Genomic DNA, 22939 nt, shown 5'->3' with positions numbered 1-22939 from the left:
TTGTAAACTTAGAAGCTTGTGACTTGCTCTTTTTGTTTTCTCTGTGGCCTTTGCATGGTGCTTTGCTTATCTTGGATTTAATTGAGAAAACTACGTTCTGGCACAGAATGGAGAAACAGAATTTTGGAAATTATATACTTTCTCAACAGATCATAGTTGAAGCTCAGAGATAGATGGATTTATGAGGGCTTCCACAATTCTTCTGTTGGAGAGCCACCAAAAATGGGTTAAAAGTACAGGATAATAGGGATTGGCAATGCCAGATGGTTGTTCTTCCTTTTTTTTTTTTTTTTTAAGTAGGCTCCATGCTGGGCGTGGAGCCCAGTGCAGGGCTTGAACTCAAGACCCTGAGATCAAGAGTCAGATGCTTAACCAACTGAGCCACCCAGGTACCCCCAGTTTGTTTATTCTTAAACTGTGTGGTAGGATATGTAATCGATTCTCCTGCTTACTTTCTGTGCCTTCCTATCCTTGTTCTCTCTCATCTCTATTGTAGACATGTGTTGTCCATGTGGTAGTCCCTGGGCACATATGACTATTTAAATTTAAGTTGAGGCTCAGTTGGAGGAGCGTGCGACTCTTGATATAGAGGTCATGAGTTCAAGCTCCACGTTGGATGTAGAGATTACTTAAATAAATAGATTTTAAAAAATAAATTTAAGTTGAGATCAGATAAAATTTAAAAACCAGATCCTGCACTAGTCACATTTTTGGGTGCTCAGTAGTTGCTTTTAGCTAATGGCTGCCATATTGGAAGGCACAGATAGCATCTTCATTGTCACAGAGAGTACTGTTGGTCAGCACTGATCTAGACTAATCTCTTAGCTGTAATTGTGGATGCCATAGTAAGTTTGGCTTAGAAGTTTTTAAAATAAAGTTAATTATATAAGTAAGAATGTCCCAATCACTGATGTTCCCGATTTATTCCTAATTTAGACTGGAACTTGTTATTAAAGGCTAGGGATGTGACTGGGTATAGGGTATTTTTTTTTATGTGTACTCAGCTGCTTGATTGTGAATATTTTAAATGAGTCAGGGAAGCTGAGACTTTGAAGTGGTTAATTTTTGCAATATGTTTTTGTAATGGAATTTGATACCTACAGTGTTCGAAGGTGCGTGTGTTTTTACAAAGTCAGCCCGTACACGCACCTGTTTTGTGCCAGATACTGTTGTTGGTGCTGCTATTTACTGCAGTAAATAGGACCAAGTCCCTGTTCCCTGTCTGCCCCAGGCTACTTTCTAGTTTGGGGTGTGGTAGGGGAGGCAGACACTAAATGAGTATATATATATGTACATTTTATTTAATTTTAATTTATTTTTAAAGTAGGTTCCAAGCTGTGCCTGGAGCCCAACATGGAGCTCAAACTCACGACTGTGAGATCAAGACATGAGCCACCCAGGTGCCCCTTTTTATTTTTAAGTAGACTTTTTTAGAGCAGTTTTAGGTTCACAGCAAAATCGAGCAGAAGGTACAGAGTTCCCAAATTACCTGTTGCCTGCTATCCCACTACCCTGTACTGTTTTTGTTTTTAAATTTAACATCCCCTTAATCCTTACTACCCCATAAATCAATGAGTGACTTACTAGGTGAGGAATAACAGAGTAGTCTTTTTTTTTTTTTAAAGATTTTATTTATTTATTTATTTGACAGAGAGAGAGAGAGAGAGACAGCCAGCGAGAGAGGAACACAAGCAGGGGGAGTGGGAGAGGAAGAAGCAGGCTCCCAGCGGAGGAGCCTGATGCGGGGCTCGATCCCAGAACGCCGTGATCACGCCCTGAGCTGAAGGCAGACGCTTAACGACTGAGCCACCCAGGCGCCCCAGGAAGACAGAGTGGTCTTAATTAAACTCACACTTTCAGAATACATTGGGTGATAGAATTCAGAGGAGCTTGCTGGAGATACTGATGGGAATCATGTATTTCTGTTGGGTAAGGGGTAAAATCATGGTTGTGGCTGTGCAAGCTCTTGAACTTTTTAGGGAGAAAAAGATGGAAGAACATTGGATGGGTTAATAGAGTTGCTGGGCTATAGCTGCTTTGTCTCTTAAAGAAAATATATACATATTTAACAAAAATTATTTAAAAAATAGAGAAAAGTGGAAAAAAACCACTAAACCTACCCCATCTAGAGATATCTCTGTTCATATTTTTATATTCTCCCAGACCTTTTCTGTTTGTGCTGGAAGTGCACATGCCTGTTCTATATGTAGGTACAGATTTGAGATCATACTGCATAATGCAGCATTGTTCTTTTCCTTTTGTTACATAACATATCAGTTGTGTTTTCAAACAGTTTAAAAAGTAGCTGTATAATATTTCATATTCTGGATCTGGTTTCCTTAACTATTCTTTGTTATAAGGACATTTAGATTGTAAGAACTGTTTTAAACAGGGACATAGAGAACACTTTTTCCCTTAGTTTCTGATGGACAAAAGACGTAAAGGGAAGCGTACAGTGTTTAGGTGGGCTTTCAGCAGGCCTTGTGGCCTTCCTTTTCTCTCCTGTGTTGGTTGGCAGCTGCACGAAATGCCTTGTTTTTAATCAACTAGAGAAGGGACTCTTGCTGCCTTCTCTTTTACGAGTGACATTAGAGAAAAACCGGAGAATAAAAGTGCTTGGCTAAATCACTTATTTTTCCTTTTTTAGTTCTTGAAATCATGAATCCTGTTTATAGCCCTGGTTCTTCTGGGGTTCCCTATGCAAATGCCAAAGGAATTGGTTATCCAGGTAAGCAACTAAATTTCTGTTTCATTATTGAACTTTAAACACTTGGTAAATTCCCATGTATCTTCAGATTGCTTTCAGTTGACAGACCTAGCTCAAAGTGATTTATACAAGGAAGAAAATGTTTTGGGTCATGGAACTGAAAAATCAAGAGCTAGGACTGGCTTTGGCCAAAGCTTGATCTGGTGGCTTTAACAGTTGGACTAGATTCTAGTTTCTACCTCCTGGGCTCAGCTTCACTTCCTCAGGATTGCCTCAGTATTGGTCACAGGTTACACTTCTCCCCATTGTGGTCTGTCTGTGGTGTTCAGGCGCCCCCCCCCCCCCCGCCCCGCCCAGCAGTACCCTGACTATGAGCCTCTTTATCTCTGCTCTACAGGAAACCCCCCAAGGGCTTCTTGTTCTCTAATCAGACCAGTCCTGGGGTGTGTTCTGATTTCACTCAGCTTCCATCCCAGGGCCAGGAAGGGGATTCTACTAATTAATTTAGACCCGAGCCACATTTCCTCCTTATTGGAATCAGCTAGTCGAACATGGGCTGTGTGGGAGGCGATAAAGCAGAATTTGGGGGAATCGGAAGGAGCTGGTTGTTTGAAAATAGCAAATGGTCATCCTAATTGGTGACATCCAACAAGGAGTAATTATTTGTAATGTTACAGTTTTATTGTGGGTTTGGATAATGTGGTGGAACAGATCATCTTAAAATCCTGTTGCTAAAGAAAGTCTCAAAAATGGAACAAAACATTTGAAAAATGTATAATTGAATTTGCGGTGGTAGTAAGCAAAGTATCTGCTGAATATGAAAGTGATTTAAAAACCAGTGCATTTGGCCATTGAGATGATGATGATGTGCCTGTTCTAGGGACATTTGCTTTTTGTGGGTTTTAATAACCCACATGGGGAGAGAAAGTGAAGCCTTAGGGCCTTATGGGTCTGGGGCTTGGAGGTGGGACCTGTCATCAATCTGGTTCCTCCAGAGTGTGATACTCCCAGGGAAGAGGTAGACTAAAAAAATCCATTTACTGGTTCCACAAGGGAATTTTGTCTCTGCTTGGGCTCTAGGAAGGGGAACTCTTTCCTAAGACTTTGTAACCAGTCAGGGATGTTGGAGGCTCTACTTTGTATTACTTGTGCTGGGGGGGTGGGGAGCAGGGGGGTCCATAATTGAGAAACTAACATAAAAAGTAGTCTGCAGCTTGCATTACCCCCAGCAGAAGACAGCAGCAAAAACAGAACTGCTGTGGAGGCACATGTTCTCATTTCAGGTTGTGTGGGTTTCCCACAAAATTCTGCCTGTTAACAATGCAAAATTATTATAAAACATGTGACTTCTTCATCAAGTAAGCATTACCAGTCAGGAAAGATTGCAGGAATAGATATTGCATCACACAAGTTTAGAATAATTGAAGATCTAAAAGAAAGAGTCAGAATATAAGAGGGGACAAGACACGGGGGAAATAAAGAACCAACTGAAACTTAAATGAAAAAGCAATGGCATTTGAACAAAATTCAGGTTAAATCAGGTAAAACACTGCTAAATGGGATGCAAAATAAGGAAAGGGGGCAATAGGAGACCAGTTAAGAAACGGAGATGTCAGAATGAGATTTGGGGAGAATTAAGAGCTCCAGCAGGACTGAATAGACAAGAAGAGGAGTGACAGAATTTAGTAATAAGACCTATTGTCTCTAAATTATCAAACACTAGTTTAAACAGAATGCCAAGTAGCTTCCTGAGACTCCTGAGTGGATCTAGAGCAAGGGAAATAGGCAAAACCCGATGGCATTAGTTTTACCTGATAGTCTTTTTAATAAAGCAACGCCTGTCATACTCCTGTTCTATGCAGGGTGTCTAATTTTATTCCAGTTGTTTGGTTGGTCAAAAGCAGGGTTCAACCTTATATGAAGGTCCAGGTGTAGTACATATTTCAGGCTTTGTGGGCCACAGTGTCTCTTTTGTAACTCCTCAGCTCTGCCTTTCCAGAACTAAAGCAGCTTAGACAATACTGAGTGTGTCTGTTTCAGTAACGCTGAAAACAGCCTCAGTAGGTTGATTCCCCGCCCCCCCCAGGCAATAACAGTGACTTTTCAAATACTTTTTTTCTGCTCCTTTCTCCTCTCCTGGGACTCCATTTATAAATAGTATTAGATCATTTTACTCTGTCTCACATCTCCTGAATCCTTTTTTGTATTCTACATTTTCTTCTGTGAGTTTTAATGTGGATATTTTATACTGATCTGCTTCCATTTCTCTAACCCTGCTAATTCTTCTGTAATTTGCTATAAAACCCATTTATTGAATCTTTTCATGTACTCCCATTTTCTTTTTTCTCCAGCATGCTTGGTTGACTGCTATCTGTGAATCACCTGTGGGTTTGTTTCTATTGTCAGTTTGTCTTTTTCTTTTGTTTTTCAACTGTGCAGTTCTGTCTCTTGGCATGCCTAATGTTTTTTCATTGAATGTAATACACAGTGTATTAAAAATTGTAGGTGGCCCAGTTGATGTCTTCCCTGTGAGGCAGATAGCATGCTGATTAGCTTTTTTTTTTTTTTAAACTGAGCTTTATTGAGATATGATTGACAAGTAAAAATTATATATATTTAGGTTGTACAATGTGGTTTTTTTGAAAGGTATATGCAATGATTTAATGTATGTATACACTGTGAAATGATTACCACAGTTGAGTATCTTCAAATACTGTCACATTTGTGGATTAGAATTTCAACACATAAATTTTGGAGGGGACACAAATATTCAGTTCATATCATGCCCCCACTCCAGTTTGTCCGTATGTTTTAATTTCTCTTTTGTTATGTAAAAGGTAATGGACACTGAGATGAAATTAGGGAAGTTGGCATTTTTGGGGAACATTTGTGAAAGGCCTAATAAAGAGGATGTAGAATCAGGTAGGGGGAGCCTCAGGACTGTGCTACACGTTGCTTAATTCTTCATGGGGGAGCTGTGAGGGAAGAATTGGAGGTTAGAGGAGGCCCTCATTAGGCAGAAGTGGCCTTTGGAGGTGCTGCTGCCAGAGGTTGTCAGCGCACATATTGCTGCTCATGGCTGAACAGGGGCGGCTTTTCTGGAATAGAAGTTCAGGTGGTGCTTTGCTTTGTCAACTCTGTATATTCTAGAAATCATTCCATGTCAGCTTACAAGGGTTTGCCTTGTTCTTTTTTATATTTGCAGAGTACTGTTGTGTAGCCCTGCGTCATAATTATGGGGTTTCCATAGTTTATTCAATTCTTTGGATAGATGTGTTGTTTGAAGTATTTTGGTATTCCAGTAATATTGTAGCTTATGTTGATTGTGGAAATTATCTTCAGGGTGGGTTCCTTGAGATGGGATTGCTGGGTCAGAGTGTAAATACATATGTAATTTTAAGATGCTTCTGATTTCCCCTCCATAGGATTTGTACTGTTTTGTATTCCTCCCAGAAGTGTGTAAGGCAATGGTTTCCCCACAGTCTTGCCAACAAAGTATGTTTTCAGCTTTTGGAGTTTTGCCAGTCTGATGTTAGAAATGAGATCAGTTTAGTGGTAGTTGGCAGTTATGTCCATGTCTTCTATTGATTGTTTTTTTTTCTATTGGGTTTTTGTTTTTGTGTGTTTTTTTAGTTTTAAGAATTATTTATATATTAAGAGTATTAAGTTTTTGTCTATATAATTTGCAAGTATTTTTTCTTAGTTTGAATTTTTTTTTTACTTAGCTTATGGTATCTTCTGTTTTGAAGTTTTTTTTTTTTTTTTAAAGATTTTATTTATTTATGTGACAGAGAGGCAGCCAGCGAGAGAGGGAACACAGCAGGCGAGTGAGAGAGGAAGAAGCAGGCTCCCAGCAGAGGAGCCCGATGTGGGACTCGATCCCGGAAAGCCGGGATCACGCCCTGAGCCGAAGGCAGACGCTTTAATGACTGCGCTACCCAGGCGCCCTGTTTTGAAGTTTTTATTTTCATGAAGTGATTAATCTCATAAAGTGGTTAGGATTTGGGATCACTTACAGTCTCTTACAAGAGAGGAGTCTGGGCAGAGTAGTTTCTAGTTTTCCATGTTTCTGTCCCAGAACGGAGCTAGACCAGATGTTGAAGGACCATAGTACTTGCTGTGAGTGGCATTTTTAGGAAGACAGTGCTGTGGCCAGAATGATTGATAGGGATAGGAAGGAACAGTGCTTCTCAGCCTTGTAGTTTGGAGCCCTGCAGGTTAGAATTTTCTAGAAAAATGAAGAAACAGAAGATGCTATAATCAGGACCAGTTAAAACAGTGTTTGTGGGGGTCCAGGGAGGTAGTTTTTTCAAGGGTTTCCATGTGGGGGTTTTGTATGGCCAAGGTGGAAGGTCAGCTATGCTGGGGCTCTGGGTCAGGGTGGTGGTGTATGTGTGGGATTTGATGGTGTGTGAGGGTGGTGTACTTCTGTGCACAGGCATAGAAGTAGCAGAGGATGTCCTGTTGCTGGTGGTTAATTATGCTGTTTTAAATACTTGTTATTTGGCTTTTCTCTCATTTTAGAGCATGTTAACTCATTGTTAGAAGGTTAGGATAGGAAGGGCCAAGCAGACATAACAGTAGTGTTCTAGGAACTCTTAGACGCAAGGTAAGTACAGAAGCAGACAATGCCCCTGGAGGATTTATTGGTAGAATTTATGGAGAGATGAGGATCTCTGAGATCCAAAATCTTTGGATTTTGAGGAAATTGTTGCAGAAGCCTACAGGATATGATCTAGGTCAATAGTATTTTAAACTTTTTTTTTTTTTTAAAGATTTTATTTATTTGACAGAGAGACAGCCAGCAAGAGAGGGAACACAAGCAGGGGGAGTGGGAGAGGAAGAAGCAGGCTCCCAGCAGAGGATCCTGATGTGGAGCTTGATCCCGTAACGCCGGGATCACGCCCTGAGCCAAAGGCAGACGCTTAACCGCTGTGCCACCCAGGTGCCCCTAAACTTCGTTTTTAACAGTGAAACCTTAGAAAAGATTTGTAAGTGATTCTTTAGTACTAAGATGAGTTAGAGCATCTCCCAGGGTGAATTTCGGGCAGGCTCCAGAGCCTGCCTTGGCCTTCTGCTGCTCATAGTTGAGGTCTCTTAAGGAAATGCTCAGGGTTCATAGAACACAGGTTGAAAATCACCTTCCTGGTCTTTTAAAAATAGCCATTTTAGGACTGTTTCAAGTGGAATCTGTCCTTGATGTCCAAAATGAAGGTATCTGGTAACTATTTGATGCCCTCACACTTTTCTAAGTAATTGGACAAGCAGGAAAATGATAACCTAGGAAGGAAACTGAAAATAGCTTCTTCTGAGGTAGGGGAGGATCAGTTTTGAGAAAGAAAAAAGCTAATTTGAAGCAGAGGATTTGTATATGAGGTGAGAACTGGGCACTTGCAAGTAGGGATTCCTTGGGAGCAGTGGGACTGAACACTTCTGTCCCTGCCCTCGAAGGAGACCCATGGAACCTATAGGACAGCTGGATCAGGAGGTGCAGCAGAGCAAGGGCATCCAAGCTGTGCTGGAGACTGCAGGGATTCTTCTAAGGCAGTTTATCCAAAATCTTCACAAATGACATCCAGACCCACAAAGATTACCTTTGGAATTCTACTCTAAACTCTATTTTGTTTTCTTATGTTATCCTACTACCCTTACGTTTTTTTTCACTTTGGTTACTCTCAATGACCACAGTACCTTAAATATCCGTAGGAGACACTTTCTCTAGGAGTCTCCCCAGCATGTCTTTTGAAGTCTCCTGTCCCATTTCAACTTTATTTACAGGTGAGGGGAAACAGGATAGAGAAGTTAACATTTTTTTCACAACTTGCTTGTGACAGTAGTAAAGACTAGGGAATGTGGGTCATTTTTATCTGAATATAAGGAAGTAGATTCTAATGCTGCAACTGTCACATGAATGGAGCATCTTAAACTGTGAACCAGACAGGTCGGGGGAAGGCCTAGGCTTGGGCCTTACAGGGATCCCTAGGCTCTGAGGAGGCCAGGAGCAGGTAACAGAGGCCCCTTTGCTGGTGGATGCCTGGTAGCCAGGATTTTGACTGTAACAGTGTCTTATTTGAGGTTTTTGTTGTATTCACGTTGAATTAGTTGTGGTTATGGTTTAGTGTTATTAAAGATTCCTCATTTATATTAATAAAAATCAGGCTGCTTGCAAGTGGGTTGTGAGATTGAATTTTTCCCATTTCCGTGTGTCGGTGCCAGTTAACAGCCCCTTCGCCACACGATTTCTTAGCATTCTTATAACCATTGCTAAGTAATAAATTATGTGATGAAAATCTACAATAAAACTGCTAGAAGTATTAGAAGTTTCCTGACTTTAGCTTAGATTTGATTTTTTTGTTCTATTTTTTGGCATTCTAACTCAGTTTTCTGCCAAATTTTTTCAATTGTAGGAAGTTCTGAGCATCTACTTAACAGGTTTAAAAGACTGATTATGTTTGTGACCCATTCCAGTTTTTTTAAATTAAAATTCAAGTTAGTTATCATATAGTATATTGTTAGTTTCAAGTTAGAGTTTAGTGATTTATTGATTGCATATAACACCCAGTGCTCATTACATCAAGTGCCCTTCTTAGTGCCCATCACCCAGTTGTCTCCCCCCCCGACTCTGTTTGTTCCCTGTAGTTAAGAGTCTCTTACAGTTTGCCTCTCTCTCTGTTTTTATCTTATTTTTGCTTTCTGTTCATTTGTTTTGTTTCTTATATTCCACATGTGAATGAAATCATTGTATTTGTCTTTCTCTGGCTGATTTATTTTGCTTAACGTAATACCCAGTGATGTTCCATGCATGTTGTTGAGAATGGCAAGATTTTATTCTTTTTCATGGCTCAGTAATAATTGTGTGTGTGTGTGTGTGCGCGCGCGCACCACATCCTCTTTATCCATTCATCTGTAAATGGACATCTGTGACCCGTCCCAATTCTGAGGAAAGGAGACAACTAGTGACAAACTGCTTAGCATGTGTAATACTGTTGGGCTCCTTAAGTCAGTCTGTGGAGTTTGATGAAGAAGTTAAGAACAGCTGGGTCTGTGGGAGCCATGGTTGTAAAATTATGTTACTCCTTCAGGTGGTAATATCCCATTGTTGTGTTTTTCTCCAGCTGGTTTCCCCATGGGCTATGCAGCCGCAGCTCCTGCCTACTCCCCCAACATGTACCCTGGAGCGAATCCTACTTTCCAGACAGGTATGCAGCCTATATGTGCAGGCTGGCAGAAGTGCTTTGTCTGCGTGGCTGGGGGAGAATGTAAAGTGGGTGGGTTTTGAGAAGTGTGGTTATAGAATTAGGATTTGGGGTTGAATTGATTACTTGGTTCATAAGTTTAGCCTTGTTGAGGAGTGTGATAAAAACTTTATTCTTGCTGCACGTAAAACTTTAGAGATTGCATTTCTGATGTTCTTCCACAACATAGATCTTTATCCTAATAATATGTTGTTACAGTTAACTAGTGCCAAGACACATGTTTATGAAATAGTGTTGATTACTAGAAACTAAAGATCATTTTGGCTAGTTAATAGGTGAAATTTCCATGTTGCTCACATTTTTAGGGATGACTGATTTCTCTCCAGTGTTATAGCACTGTGGTTATAGTTTTATTATTTTTTCTTTCAAGTGTTACATTGGTTTCAGGTGTACAACATCGTGATCCTACAAATACACTTTATGCTGTTCTTAACACAGGTGTAGCTAGGTGTCTCACCAGACAACCCTGTTACAATACCATTGACTATATTCCCTATGCTGTCCCTTTTATAGTTTTAAAACAAAGTCTTATTTCATATGCATGAGAATATTTTTAGATTTTAGATTTATAGACCATCGAAAGTTAACTTGGTTTGGGTGTGAACTTTGTAAAGAGAGTGGGACTTCCCTCTGTGAGCTTGTACTCTGGTGTGGGCTCGTTCCAGGCTTTACTCACCGACACTGGACTTTGTGATTCTCCTATAGCAGTGGTGGACCACACTGACCTGAAGTCTTGGCCTCATGGATCTGCAGGGGTGCTTCACTTTTTTCACCTTGGAACCCCTGGCCTCACCCAGTTAACTTTGACAGAAAAGGAGATAGGAATAGTGTCCTTTCCCGGAATTCTCCCTATTTTGCTAATCATAAAATTCTTCCTTCTGTGACCCTTCTGTCCCTTTTCTCCTTTTCTATTCCTACTCTGACTGCATTTGTTCAGCCTGGAGCTCACACCCAGACAAAGACCTTGGCTTGCTCCCAAGCTTTTTCTCCTGTAGTTCATGTTCCCTGCTTGCTTACACCAGAGTAATGTTCTCAGAAGAAGGTTTCCTGTGATTGTAAAGGCGAGACTCTCAACTTTAAATCTCTGGTTCTTTGCCACATTGGCCTGTTCTTTCCAGAATAGTTTTTGTTTTGTGTTTTTGCTAGCTTTTACTTACGCTCTTTCTCTCTCACCTGTCCTAGAGTACCTGCTACTTTGTTGCCTATCTTTTGGGATCAGTTATGGAAATCCCTTCCCTGGGATCAGCAATATTATGTTACTACTCACTGGATTCTTTAACAGCTAAATGGCACCGCCCATCTCCTTTTATAAAACTTCTCGGGATGTAACTTTTTAAAAGTAGTTCTCTTGAGATGTAGACGACATACAGTAAATTGTACATATTTAAAGTGTGTAGTTTGATAATTTTTGATGTAATGTGTATCACCCTCACAGTTGGGAGTGAACATAGCTCTCATCACTAAAAGTTTTCTCTTGTCCTTTTGTAATCTCCACCAGGATATGGGAAATCACTGATCTGTTTTCTGTCACTATAGATTGCCTTATTTTCTAAAATTTTGTATTAATGAATCTCATGGAATGTACTTTTTTCTTCTTTTTCTTTTTGGAGTGACTGCTTTCATTCACCGTAACTAACATCCGTGTCATAGTGTTTATCAGTAATTGGTTCCTTTTTATTGTGGGGTTCCGTTGTTTGGGAATACCACAATTTGCTTATCCATTTGCCAGTTGATGAACATATGGATTATTTGCATTTTGGAGGTGTTAAAGATGAAACTGCTGAGAATATCTCTGTACAAGTCTGAGTGGATATATGCTTCATTTCTCTTGAGTAAATACAGAGGAGGGGAGTGGCTGGGTCTCAAGGCAAGTGTATATTTAACTTTGTAAAAAATTGCCAAACTGTCTTCCAAAATGATTGTACCATTTTATGTTTCCATCCACAGTATATGAGAGTTCTAGCTCCTTTACCTCCTTGTCAATACTTGGTATAGTCGTTCTGTTTAATTTTAGCCATTCTAGGGGGGTGTGTAGTAATGTCTCATCCCAGTTTTAATTTGAACTTACCTAATGACTAATAATGCTGAGCATCTTTTCATGTGCATATTTGCCATTTGTAATGTTTTTGGTTAAGTGTGTACATCTTTACTGTATGTCAGTTTTTGAGTTTTTCTTATTCTTCAGTTTGAGACTTGTTTTACAGATACATGGTTTGCAGCTATTTTCTCCCAGTCTGTGGCTTTTTTCATTCTCTTAACAGTGTCTTTAAAAGAGCAAGATTTTTTATTTTGTAATTTATTCTATTGTTTTAAAGATTATTTGTAAGTAATCTCTACACCCAGTGTAGGGCTTGAACTTACAGCTCCAAGATCAAGAGTCGTTTGCTCTACCGACTGAGCCAGCCAGGTGCCCCAAGAGCAAGAGTTTTTAAATTTAATGATTTTCAGATCATCGTTTTGTTCATTTATGGGTCATGTGTTTGGTGTCATTTCTAAGAAATGTTTGTCTAACCCAAATCACAAAGATATTCTCCTGTTTTCTTCTAGAAGTTTTATAGTTTTAGGTTTTAGATTTGAGTCTGTTGCCCATTTTGGTTTAGTTTTTGTATATGATGGGAGGAATAGATTGAAGTTCATTTTTTTGCTTAAGAATTGTTTGTTACTCATGTTGCAGGCCACCATAAAATGGCACATTCTAGAATTTTCCGTGGTAGCTCACTTGTATTCATTTTCTTCTTGGAGTACAAGTTAACATAAAATTGTACTAAAAGCAGGGTTGCCTTGGTGGTGCAGTCAGTTAAGCGTCTGACCCTTGGTTTTGACTCAGATTGTGATCTCAGGGTTGTGGGATCAAGCCCTGCATCAAGCTCTATGCTCAACACAGGGTCTGCTTGGGATTCTCTCCTCTCCTGCTGCCTGTGTGCCCCCCCCCTCCCGTGCATGGTGCATGCTCACGTGTTCTCTCTCTCTCAAATAAATCTTTAAAGAAAAAATGTACTAAAAGATTCCAACTCTTTTTTTTTCTTTTACAAAAAGAGCCTCAGGCTTGTTTGAGTCTGGCAAAGCTGTTCTCCTTGCCCATAGTGTACAGTGCTCCCCCAAGAGGAAGTTTGGTGTTTTTAGGCCTGGTTAGCTTCCTTCTTTGGGGTGCCTTAGGCCAACCTGTAGAACCAGTGTCTTCCATCTTCTCTTGGGAGATGGGTCCTTTCTTGCTACTTTTCCAAGACTGCTCTCAAGTTGGTTTTGTAACCAAGAAGGTGGGGCAGGCAGGTGGGAGTAATGGGATTGTTGGGATTGGTGGCTGCCAAGAGGGCCTGCCTTGTTCAAAGGGGCATCTGCTGATAGATGGCAGAGAGTTGTCAACCTCCAGACTGCCCAGTATTGTCAGACCCTCTGATTTTTAGGGAAAACTGGTAATAAGGATGTATGTGAAATTTGTAAACAACAAAATAAGCTGAGAATAAAAAATGAGCTGGGAAGAGGCTGGGGATAAAGATGTGTATGAAATTTGCAAATGAGAAAATAAAAGCACTTTGAAGTTTCCATCAACGTCCGGCAGTGCTACTAGCTACCTGATTTGAGTCTGGGCTATAGGTGTGCTCCCATCTTTTTCTGGGATCTGCCCAATGTTTGATATTGTGAATTTTAAAGTTTTCCATTTCAGTGGGCCTTTCATCTTACCTGATGAGCAAGCCAGAGTTGTCAATATAAAAAAGTTAAGCAAAAAAAAGTTTGTCTCCATTTCTGCTTCTTTCTCAATCTGCCTTCTGGTTCTTTTAGCACCAGATTTGTGGACAAAGCTGATGTGTAGTACAGGTGATGTGTATTGGCTCTTTAAAGCACTTTGCCATTCCTTGTACTGCTTATTTCTTAGCTCTTCTAAGCGTGACACAGCAAGGGTTTAGAGAACCTTGTGATGAGATGTCATGGCTTTCGCTGAAAGATTCCATTACTCTGATGGAGATGTCATTCATTTCATCCTCATGAACAAGCGAAGTAGGCTGAGTACCCATGCAGCCAGAGTGGACTGTCTGTTTTTGGAATCAAAGCAATATATTGGAAAGAATTTGGGGTGTGGAGTTTGCTAGATGTGGCTCAAATCGTGACTGTCACTCCTGGGAAAGTTATCTTATTTCATTTTTGACATTTGTATAATGAATTAAGATATGCTGCCAGCTGTGTTATTTGAGGATTCTGGCAGGCAGCATGCACACAATCAGGCTCCCATGGTCCTGAGGCTGCACATTTAGGCTTCTCTTCTCCCATTTACGGTCCTCAGTATCTACAATATTTTCAATGATCACCTGAAGTCCTCAAGAAAACATTCAGTTCTTTATAATAAACTCTATTTAAGAAGTGGTTTGAACACTACATTAACATACATTTGGGGGGTATTCATCTTTGTTTCTTTTCAAATTTTAAAATTCCAGTTAACATAACAGTGTAATACTGGTTTCAGGTGTAGAATTTAGTGATTCATCACCTACTTAAAACACCTGCTGCTTCAACACAAGTGCCCTCCTTAATACCCATGAACTATTTAACCTATCCCCCCACCCCAGCACACATTTTAAAGGGAGAAAAATGTTGCTAAGAGTGGTGAAGTAGCTTCCTTGGTTGTTGCCATGCATGTCTGGGTGGAGAATAAATTGGGGAAGATTTGAATTATGTCCATGAAGTAAGACCCCAGGTTTGTTTAAAAAAAAAAAAACTTCACTTACAGCAGCCACATAGGAGAGAAAAGCCTTAAAATGTTACCAGGTTGTGGGGTCATGGGATCTGTTTCTTTTATTTAAATTAAAGGTTTACATGCACACAGTTTAAAGGTAACCTCACTCCTTCCTATCCCTGTTATTGGACCCTGTGAGCATCCTTCGGTGAATATGTGGCTATTTTCTTCTGCAACTGCCTTGTCTTCCCTGGACCTGATATCCTAGATTAAGCCTTACCCTGGGGTTGTTCTTCTCCAACATCTCAGGGATTTCTTACGTCTTTTCCTTCCATTCAAGTCCTTGTCTTTTTCTTAGTTTACCTTTTGGTTTTAGTGGAGAAACTCCTTCAGTCGTCTCCCAATAGTATGGGAGGGTCACAATTTCGAGATTTTTTCATGTCTGAAAACATTTTGTTCTGCACTCATACTTTAATAGTTTGGTTATAGAAGTCTAGGATAGCAGTTATTTCCACCCAGAATTTTGAGGACATTGCTTAATTGTTTTCCAGCTTCCATTGTTGCTGCTGAGAATTGTGATACCTTGCTGATGCTTGACTGACTGTAACCTGGGTTTCTTTTTGGTAATCTGTAGTATTTTTGTCTACAATGTTTTGAAATTTCTTGATGCTGTGTCTTGGTGCAGGTCTTTCCTTCTCGCCTACATTTTATGTTCTGAATTTTCTTTTTTCTTTTTAAATATTTTTAAAATGTATTTTTTCTAAGTTTTTATTTATTTAAGTAATCTCTATACCCAACACAGGGCTTGAACTCATGACCCCGAGATCAAGAGTTTCACACTCCTCGGACTGAGCGAGCCAGGTGCCCCTACTGTTCTGAATTTTCTAAATATCTTTTATGATGAGAAACTTACATTAAATCTTGTGTGGTATGCAGTACTTTTGGAAGAAATTATCTATTTGGATATAAAAAGCTTTTGGCACCTCACAGTTAGCAGTCTAAGAACAGTGGCCTTATGCATGAATTTTTCCCTGAGAAGTTAGCTAGTGGTGACTGACTTTTGGTAAGAGGGAAAGGAGAAAGGTTCTAATCATTTTGTTGTCTGGGTTGCATTGGTATGGATGGTCTTTAGGAAAGGATAGTCTGGAAAGCTGTTACTGTATTTAAAAGACTTTGCAGTGAATGTACTTTGTGTGTGTATGTGTGTTTTAATTTCATTTATTTATTTGAAAGAGAGTGTGTGAGAGAGCATGAGTGGGGGGAGGTGGACTCCGCACTGACCAGGGAGCCTAATGTGGGGCTCGATTTCACGACCTGAGATTAGGAGGATAACCTGAGCCGAAGGCTGACCCTTAACCACCTGAGCCACCCAGGCACCTCTGTATTTGGTTTTATATTGTGAGGGGTTGACAAGTCTAAAAAGTATTTTAGAGAGGCCATGTCAGTTTTGGATACTATGAAAGGTGTGTGTGTTTGTATTTTCGGTTTCCTGTTGAGGTTCTGTGTGATACGTTGAAGCTAATGCTATATAAAACAAAAGAAGGAAGATGCCTGGCACATACTCAGTTTTAACTGGGGGACATGTTTGTTGTCCTTGAAACTGATTTTGTCTTGAGTGTTGGTTAGAAAGTATCTGTACAAGAAAACAAAGTAAATTTTCTGGTTAGTATTAGGACATAACTCACAGTTACAAAAATATGCAGAATGATAGCATATTAGAAATCATTGCTGGGGCACCTGGGTGGCACAGTCCGTTGAGCGTCCAGCTCTTGGTTTCTGTGCACATCATCATCTCGGGATCATAAGGTGGAGGCCCGGGTTGGGCTCTGTACTCAGCACAGAGTCTGCTTAAGATTCTCGCTGCTTCTCCCTCTGTCCTTCCCCCTCATACTCCCTCTCTCTCTCTCTCTCTCAAATAAATAAATACATCTTATAAAAAAATCATTGCTGTCATTAGTAGAAATAGTAGGTGACCGTTTTTCCAACATTTTTATTGTGAAATTTTTCGGTATACAGAGAAACTGAAAAAAAAGTTCACAGTGCCAAGATTCCACAATTAAACTTTTTTTTTTTTTTTAAGAGTGTATGCGAGAGTGGGGTGGGGAGGGAGAGAGAGAATCTTAAGCAGGCTCCATGCCTAGTGCAGGGCCCCACACAGGGCTCAATGTCACGACCTTGAGCACATGACCTGAGCTGAAATCAAGAGTCAGATACTTAACCGACTGAGCAACCCCAGCACCCCACCATTAAACCTTTAAAAGTCTTTTATTTTTTTAGTTTTATTTAAGTAATTTTTACCCCCCATGTGGGGCTTGGACTCTTGATCCCAAGCTCAGGAGTCATATGGTACACCGACAGCCAGGCAGGCACTCCTAAAATCAACTTTGAAAATTAACATTTTACTTGTATCACATGTGTATCCCTCCCTCTACCTGCAGTGCATCTTGTTTTTTGATGTGTTTCAGAGTAAGTTGGGACATTAATACACTTCACCCCATGTAGTCCAGTGTACATATCATTAGTATTTGCAGTACTAATTTTGTTTTCTTTTAGGTGAAATTTCCATATAAGATGCATACATTTTAAGTGTACCATTCGGTTGCATTCTGACAGGTGCATATACATAGACGTGGAGTCATATCATCATCAGCAAAGCATACATATGAGGCAGGTGTTACAAGATACCTTTAGATGATTAAGAGACCTAGGGCCAACTGGAGGGATTTCTGCAGCAGTAGGCCTCGGGCCTCCATTAGAAATGAACGGCATTGTAGGTTGACTATTCATTGGTTGTGAGTGAAGGACTTCACCTTTTTTAGTGGGTGTGGTTGGTTAAAGCAGTGCTTCTGAATCAGAATCTCTCTGTGGAGGGCTGTATGCCTAGGTCTTCCTTGTTTTGGTTTTATACTGTATTTCCGGAAGCTTGTTCAGGTTGGCAGCTTCCATTTTGTATGCAGTCCAAGCTCCACGCTCTTTCTGCAGTTTGAATAGTGACAAAATGGTCTTGGACTTTCTTATTAAGAATAGTGATAGGCTTTTAAAGGCTTTGTTTTCTCCACTTTTTTCTCCAGGTCATGAATTAATTGCTTGTGTGTTTTCACTTCTTCAGGAAGCTGCTGCTTTTTCTAAATCAGTTTATCAGTTTGGGATCCGTGAGATGCTGGTGCATGATTGGCATACTTGTGACCAGTCATGGTGATGGAAGCACTGCAACTGAGCAGAGTGGCTATTTGTTGTTTTTACTTACAGTTAACATAACAGTTAAAATGAACTTCAGAATAATATAGTAAAACCTGGGAAGATCTTTTTACTCTTCAAACAGAAAGCAGCTGAGCCTGGGAGTTGCCTGGTTTGGGCAAAGGAGTCAGGACTCACAGCCAGATCTGGGGTTGTACCCGCGCTGCTACCTATGACTGTGTGACATTTTGGGCAATAGTATCTTTGCATCTTTGTAATGTATGCCATGCAGGGCATTTTGGGGAGTGAACCTACATAACAGTTGTAAGAAGGACCTCTAGGACTGACTTGATCCTTGTAGAAAAGGGGGATTTTTTCTTGTGGCTTAGAAAAAGCATCATTGAAAACGGGTGCAGAGAGGGAGGCAAGATGGTGGAAGAGTAGGGGACCTCGTTTCCTCTGGTCCTTTGAATTTAGCTAGATAACTATCAAATCATTCTGAACACCTGTGAATTCAGCCTGACATGTAAAAAGAATTGGTGGAATTCTACAAAGAGAAAAATGACCACTTTTTGCAAGGTGTAGAAGTTGTGGAGAAGTGAATCTGAGGGGATATAGTGGAAGATGATAAATGGTGGGGGGAGGGAGCCTCCATAAGCTGTCTACCGGAAAGTTATATAGCAGCAGAGTGCAGAATCGGAATTTGTAGAAGTTTGCTTCTGTGAGGGACGTCCCTTCCTGAAAGGTGCTCAGGTTGGCAAAGTGGGGCAGAATCCTAGGTGGGACAGTGTGGTCTCAGGATCCATGGGGTCAGAAGGAATGGAGATGCTTGAGCCGGCAGAATTCCCAAGCACTGGAGGGGGGAGACCTGCTACGGTCAGCGAGCCCGGGAGTGGGCTCTCAGCTTGGTTTATCATTAACTGCGAACCGGGACTGGATCGGGCGACTGCTCTCCATGTGGGTGCCCTGCAAGTGGCAAGGAACCCTCCTTCCACCTCCTGTGAGGATCTGCACAGGTGTGTACCACAGGAGTCTGTAGAGTTTGGGGCACACAGAATTGAACACTGCTTTTCCCTGAGGGTTTACTGAAGAGAGAGGACAGTGATCTTTCAGCTCTGGGGCTGGAGATGGGGTGTGGCCATTTTTATTTTCATCCTTTAAAGCAGCAGGGAAAACCTTCAGGGAACAAAAGCCACTTAGAACAATCTGAAGCAGCTTACCTGACTGAGCCCATCCACCTTGTAAGGGGCGGTACAACTCCACCCAGGCAAAGACACCTGAGAATCAGCTCAGCAGGCCCCTCCCCCAGGAGGCCAGCTGGGACTTAAGGGGGAATACCAAGTTTACCAAGCACACAAAACTGCAAAACTCCAGCACTAGGGGGAGATAGCATTATAAATAGAATTTGAGGTTTCTTTCTCATGATTCTTTTATCCTTCAGTTTAAAATTTTCTTTTTTTTTCTTTTCAGTTTCTTATTTTATCATCTCTTTTTAAGTTTTTTTTTTGAACTTTCTTTTTTACATTTACATTTTATATTCTTCATTTTTGGCTTCCTTTCACTGTATTCAATTTTATTTTTATATATACATATCTAAGTTTTGCTTTCTTTACAAATTTGGGCTTTAGTGTCCTCTAACAGACCAAAATACACCTAGGACCAAGTGGATCACCCTGTTTTGTCCATCTGGGAGATTATATTCTCTCTTTTTTTTCCTTTTTTTTTTCTTTCTTTTTTTTTTTGGTTTCTAACCTCTTTGGATTTGTCTGGTGTGTATCTTGCTTGGGTCATGGTTGATATTTTTGATCTTGTTCTCTTATTTATTCTTCTCTGAGCAAAATGTGTAGAAAGAGGAATTCAAAACAAAGGAAAGAACCAGAGGTAGTACTCTCAGCCACAGATGTAATTCGATATGGACATAAAATGTCAGAGCTGGAATTCAGGATAACTGTTATAAACTGGGGCATGAAAAAAAGCATAAAAGACTCTAGAAAATCTCTTAGAGCAGAAATAAAATCTAATCAGGCTGAATTTAAAAATAGTTTAACTGAGATGCAGTCTAAAATCGATGCTCTGACTGCTAGGGTAAATGAGGCAGAAGAGAGAGTTAGTGACTTAGAAGACAAGATGATGGAAAGGAGAGAAGATGAGGAAAAGAGAGAAAAACAACTAAATGGACCATGAGGGGAGACTTCAAGAAATCAGCGATACCATAAAGTGAAACAATATTAGAATCCCAGAAGAGGAGAGAGGGACAGAAGGTACGTTTGAGAAAATCATAGCTGACAACTTCCCCAATCTGGGGAAGGAAACAGGTATTCAAATCCAAGAGGTAGAGAGAACACCCCTCAAAATGAGTAAAAATAGGTCAACACCCCAACATATAATAGTGAAGCTTGCAAATTTCAGAGATAAAGAGAAAATCCTGAAAGCAGCTTGAGGCAAGAGCGCCTTAACTTACAATGGTAGAAACATTAGACTGGCAGCAGACCTATCCACAGAGGCATGGCATGAGAGAAACATGCAGCCAACAATACTTTTATCCAGCAAGGCTGCCATTCAGAATGGAAGGAGAGATAAAGAGCTTCCAGGACAAACAAACTAAAAGAATTTGTGATCACTCAACTAGCCCTGCAAGAAATACTAAAGGGTATCCTGTAAGCAATGAGGGAGCCCAAAAGTAAAAAAAAAGTAACCAGAAGGAAAACAGAGACAGTCTACAGAAACAGGGACTTTACAGGTAATATATTGGCACTAAATTCGTATCTTTCAGTAGTTACTCTGGATGTAAATGGGCTAAATGCTCCAATCAGAAGACACAGGGTATCAGATTGGATAAAAAAGCAAGACCCATCCATAAGCTGAGACTCATTTTAGACCTAAAGACACTTCCAGATTGAAAGTGAGGGGGTGGAGAACGATTTACCATGCTAATGGACCTCAAAAGAAAGCTGGGGTAACAATCCTAATATCAGACAAATTAGATTTTAAACCAAAGGCTGTAGTAGGGATGAAGAGGGACACCGTATCATACTTAAGGGGTCTATCCAACAAGAAGATCTAACAATTATAAATATTTATCCTCCTAACTTGGGAGCAGCCAGTTATATAAACCAATTAAAGAAACACATTGACAATAATACAGTAATACTAGGGGACTTCAACACCCCACTGACAGCAATGGACAGATCATCTAAGCAGAAGATCGATAAGGAAACAAGGGAAACATTATTATTTCAAATAATGAAATCAAAGAAATAGATCGACAATAATACAATAATAGTAGGGGACTTTAACACCCCTCTCATTGCAATGGACAGATCTTCTAAGCAGATGAATAAAGAAACAAGGGCTTTGAATGACACTGTGAAGGTCCACCAGATGGACCTCACAGATATATACAGAGCATTCTATCCTAAAGGAACAGAATAGACATTCTTCTCAAGTCCCCATGGAACATTCTCCAGAATAGATCACATACTGGGTCACAAATCAAGTTTCAGCTGGTACCAAAAGACGGGTTATTCCCTGCATATTTTCAGACCACAGTGCCATGAAACTTGAAGTCAACCACAAGAAGAAATGTGGATGGAGCATAAATACATGGAGGTTAAAGAACGTCCCACTAAAGAATGAATGGATCAACCAGAAAATTGAAGAATTAAAATATACATAGAAGCAAATGAAAATGAAAACACAACAGTCCAAAACCTTTGGGATGCAGCAAAGGTGGTCTTAAGTGGGAAGGCCTTCCTCAAGAAACAAGAAAAGTTTCCAATACACAACCTAACCTTACACCTAAAGGAGCTGGAAAAAGAACAGCAAATAAGGCCTAAATCCATCAGGAGAAGAGAAATAATAAAGAACAGAACAGAAATCAATGATACAGAAATGAAAAAAAAAAAAAAGCAAAAACAAAAAACAGAAGAGATCAGTGAAACTAGAGTCTGGTTCTTTGAAAGGATTAGTAAGATCGATAAATCCCTAGCCAGACTTATCAAAAAGAAAAGAGAAGGGACCCAGATTAATGAAATCATGAATGAAAGAGGGGAGATCACGACCAATGCCTTGGGTCACTAATCAGGTCTCAGGTGGTACCAAAAGATTGGGATTATTCCCTGCATATTTTCAGACCACAGTTCTTTGGAACTTGAACTCAGTCACAAAAGGAAATTTGGAAGGAACTCAGAACACTTCGAAGTTAAAGAGCATCCTACTAAAGAACGAATGGGTTGACCAGGAAATTAAGAATTTTAAAAATTCATGGAAACAAATGAAAATAACACAACTGTTCAAAACCTTTGGGATGCAGCAAAGGCAGTCAGTCCTAAGAGGGAATACAAGCTGTTCTCAAAAAATTAGAAAAGTCTCAAATACACATGCTGACCTTACACCTAAAGGAGCTGGATAAGTAACAGCAAATAATACCTAAACCAGGCACGAGAAGAGAAATAATAAAGATTAGAGCAGAAATCAATGAAATAGAAACCAAAGGAACAGTTAAACAGATCAATGAAACTAGAAGCTGGCTCTAGAATTACTAAGATCAGTAAACCCCTAGCCAAACTTATCAAAAAGAAAAGAGAAAGGATCCAAATTAATAAAATCATGAATAACAGAGGAGATATCATGACCAACACCGAGGAAATACAGTTTTAAGAACATATTATGAACAACTATATGCCAACACATTAGGCAATCGAAGAAATGGATTCATTCATAGAAACACAAATTACCAAAACTGAAGCACAAAGAGATAAGAAAACCTGAACAGACCCATAACCAGCAAAGGAATTGAATCAATAATTTCAAAAGTGTCCCAACAAACAAGAGTCCAGGGCTGGATGGCTCCCCAGGGGAATTCTACCAAACATTTTAAGAAAAATTGATACCTGTTTTTCTGAAACTTCCAAAAAATAGGGATGGAAGGAACTTCCATACCTGGCCTCTATGAGGCCAGAATTACCTTGATCCTAAAACCAAAGACCCCCACTAAAAAGGAGAATTACAGACCAATATCCCCAATGAACATGGATGCCACAGTTCTCACCAAGATACTAGCCAGTAGGATTCGGTATACATTAAAAGGTTTATTCACCACGACCAAGTAGGATTTATTCCTGGGATACA

At 40.0% G+C, this 22939-nt stretch overlaps 1 protein-coding gene across 4 annotated transcripts in view; it reads left to right on the top strand.

The window, feature by feature from the left end:
• Positions 1-22939, top strand: part of FAM168B (family with sequence similarity 168 member B) — a 40604-nt gene that overhangs the window by 5717 nt on the left and 11948 nt on the right. For 3 of the 4 annotated variants that reach the window (XM_045797165.2, XM_045797164.2, XM_045797169.2), the window contains exons 2-3: positions 2648-2728; positions 9823-9906. In XM_045797165.2, coding sequence (XP_045653121.1) covers positions 2659-2728; positions 9823-9906 — 154 coding nt within the window. In that variant the 5' untranslated portion in view covers positions 2648-2658. Of the gene's footprint in view, positions 1-1653; positions 1930-2647; positions 2729-9822; positions 9907-22939 lie in introns of those variants that run through there. The other variant, XM_045797166.2, reaches the window with a different exon arrangement.

The sequence above is a fragment of the Ursus americanus genome, chromosome 10 (assembly GCF_024610735.1).
Source record: "Ursus americanus isolate L20-20 chromosome 10, mUrsAme1.1.p, whole genome shotgun sequence".
Taxonomy (NCBI): Eukaryota; Metazoa; Chordata; class Mammalia; order Carnivora; family Ursidae; genus Ursus; species Ursus americanus.
This window is presented reverse-complemented; position numbering and strand designations above follow the sequence as displayed.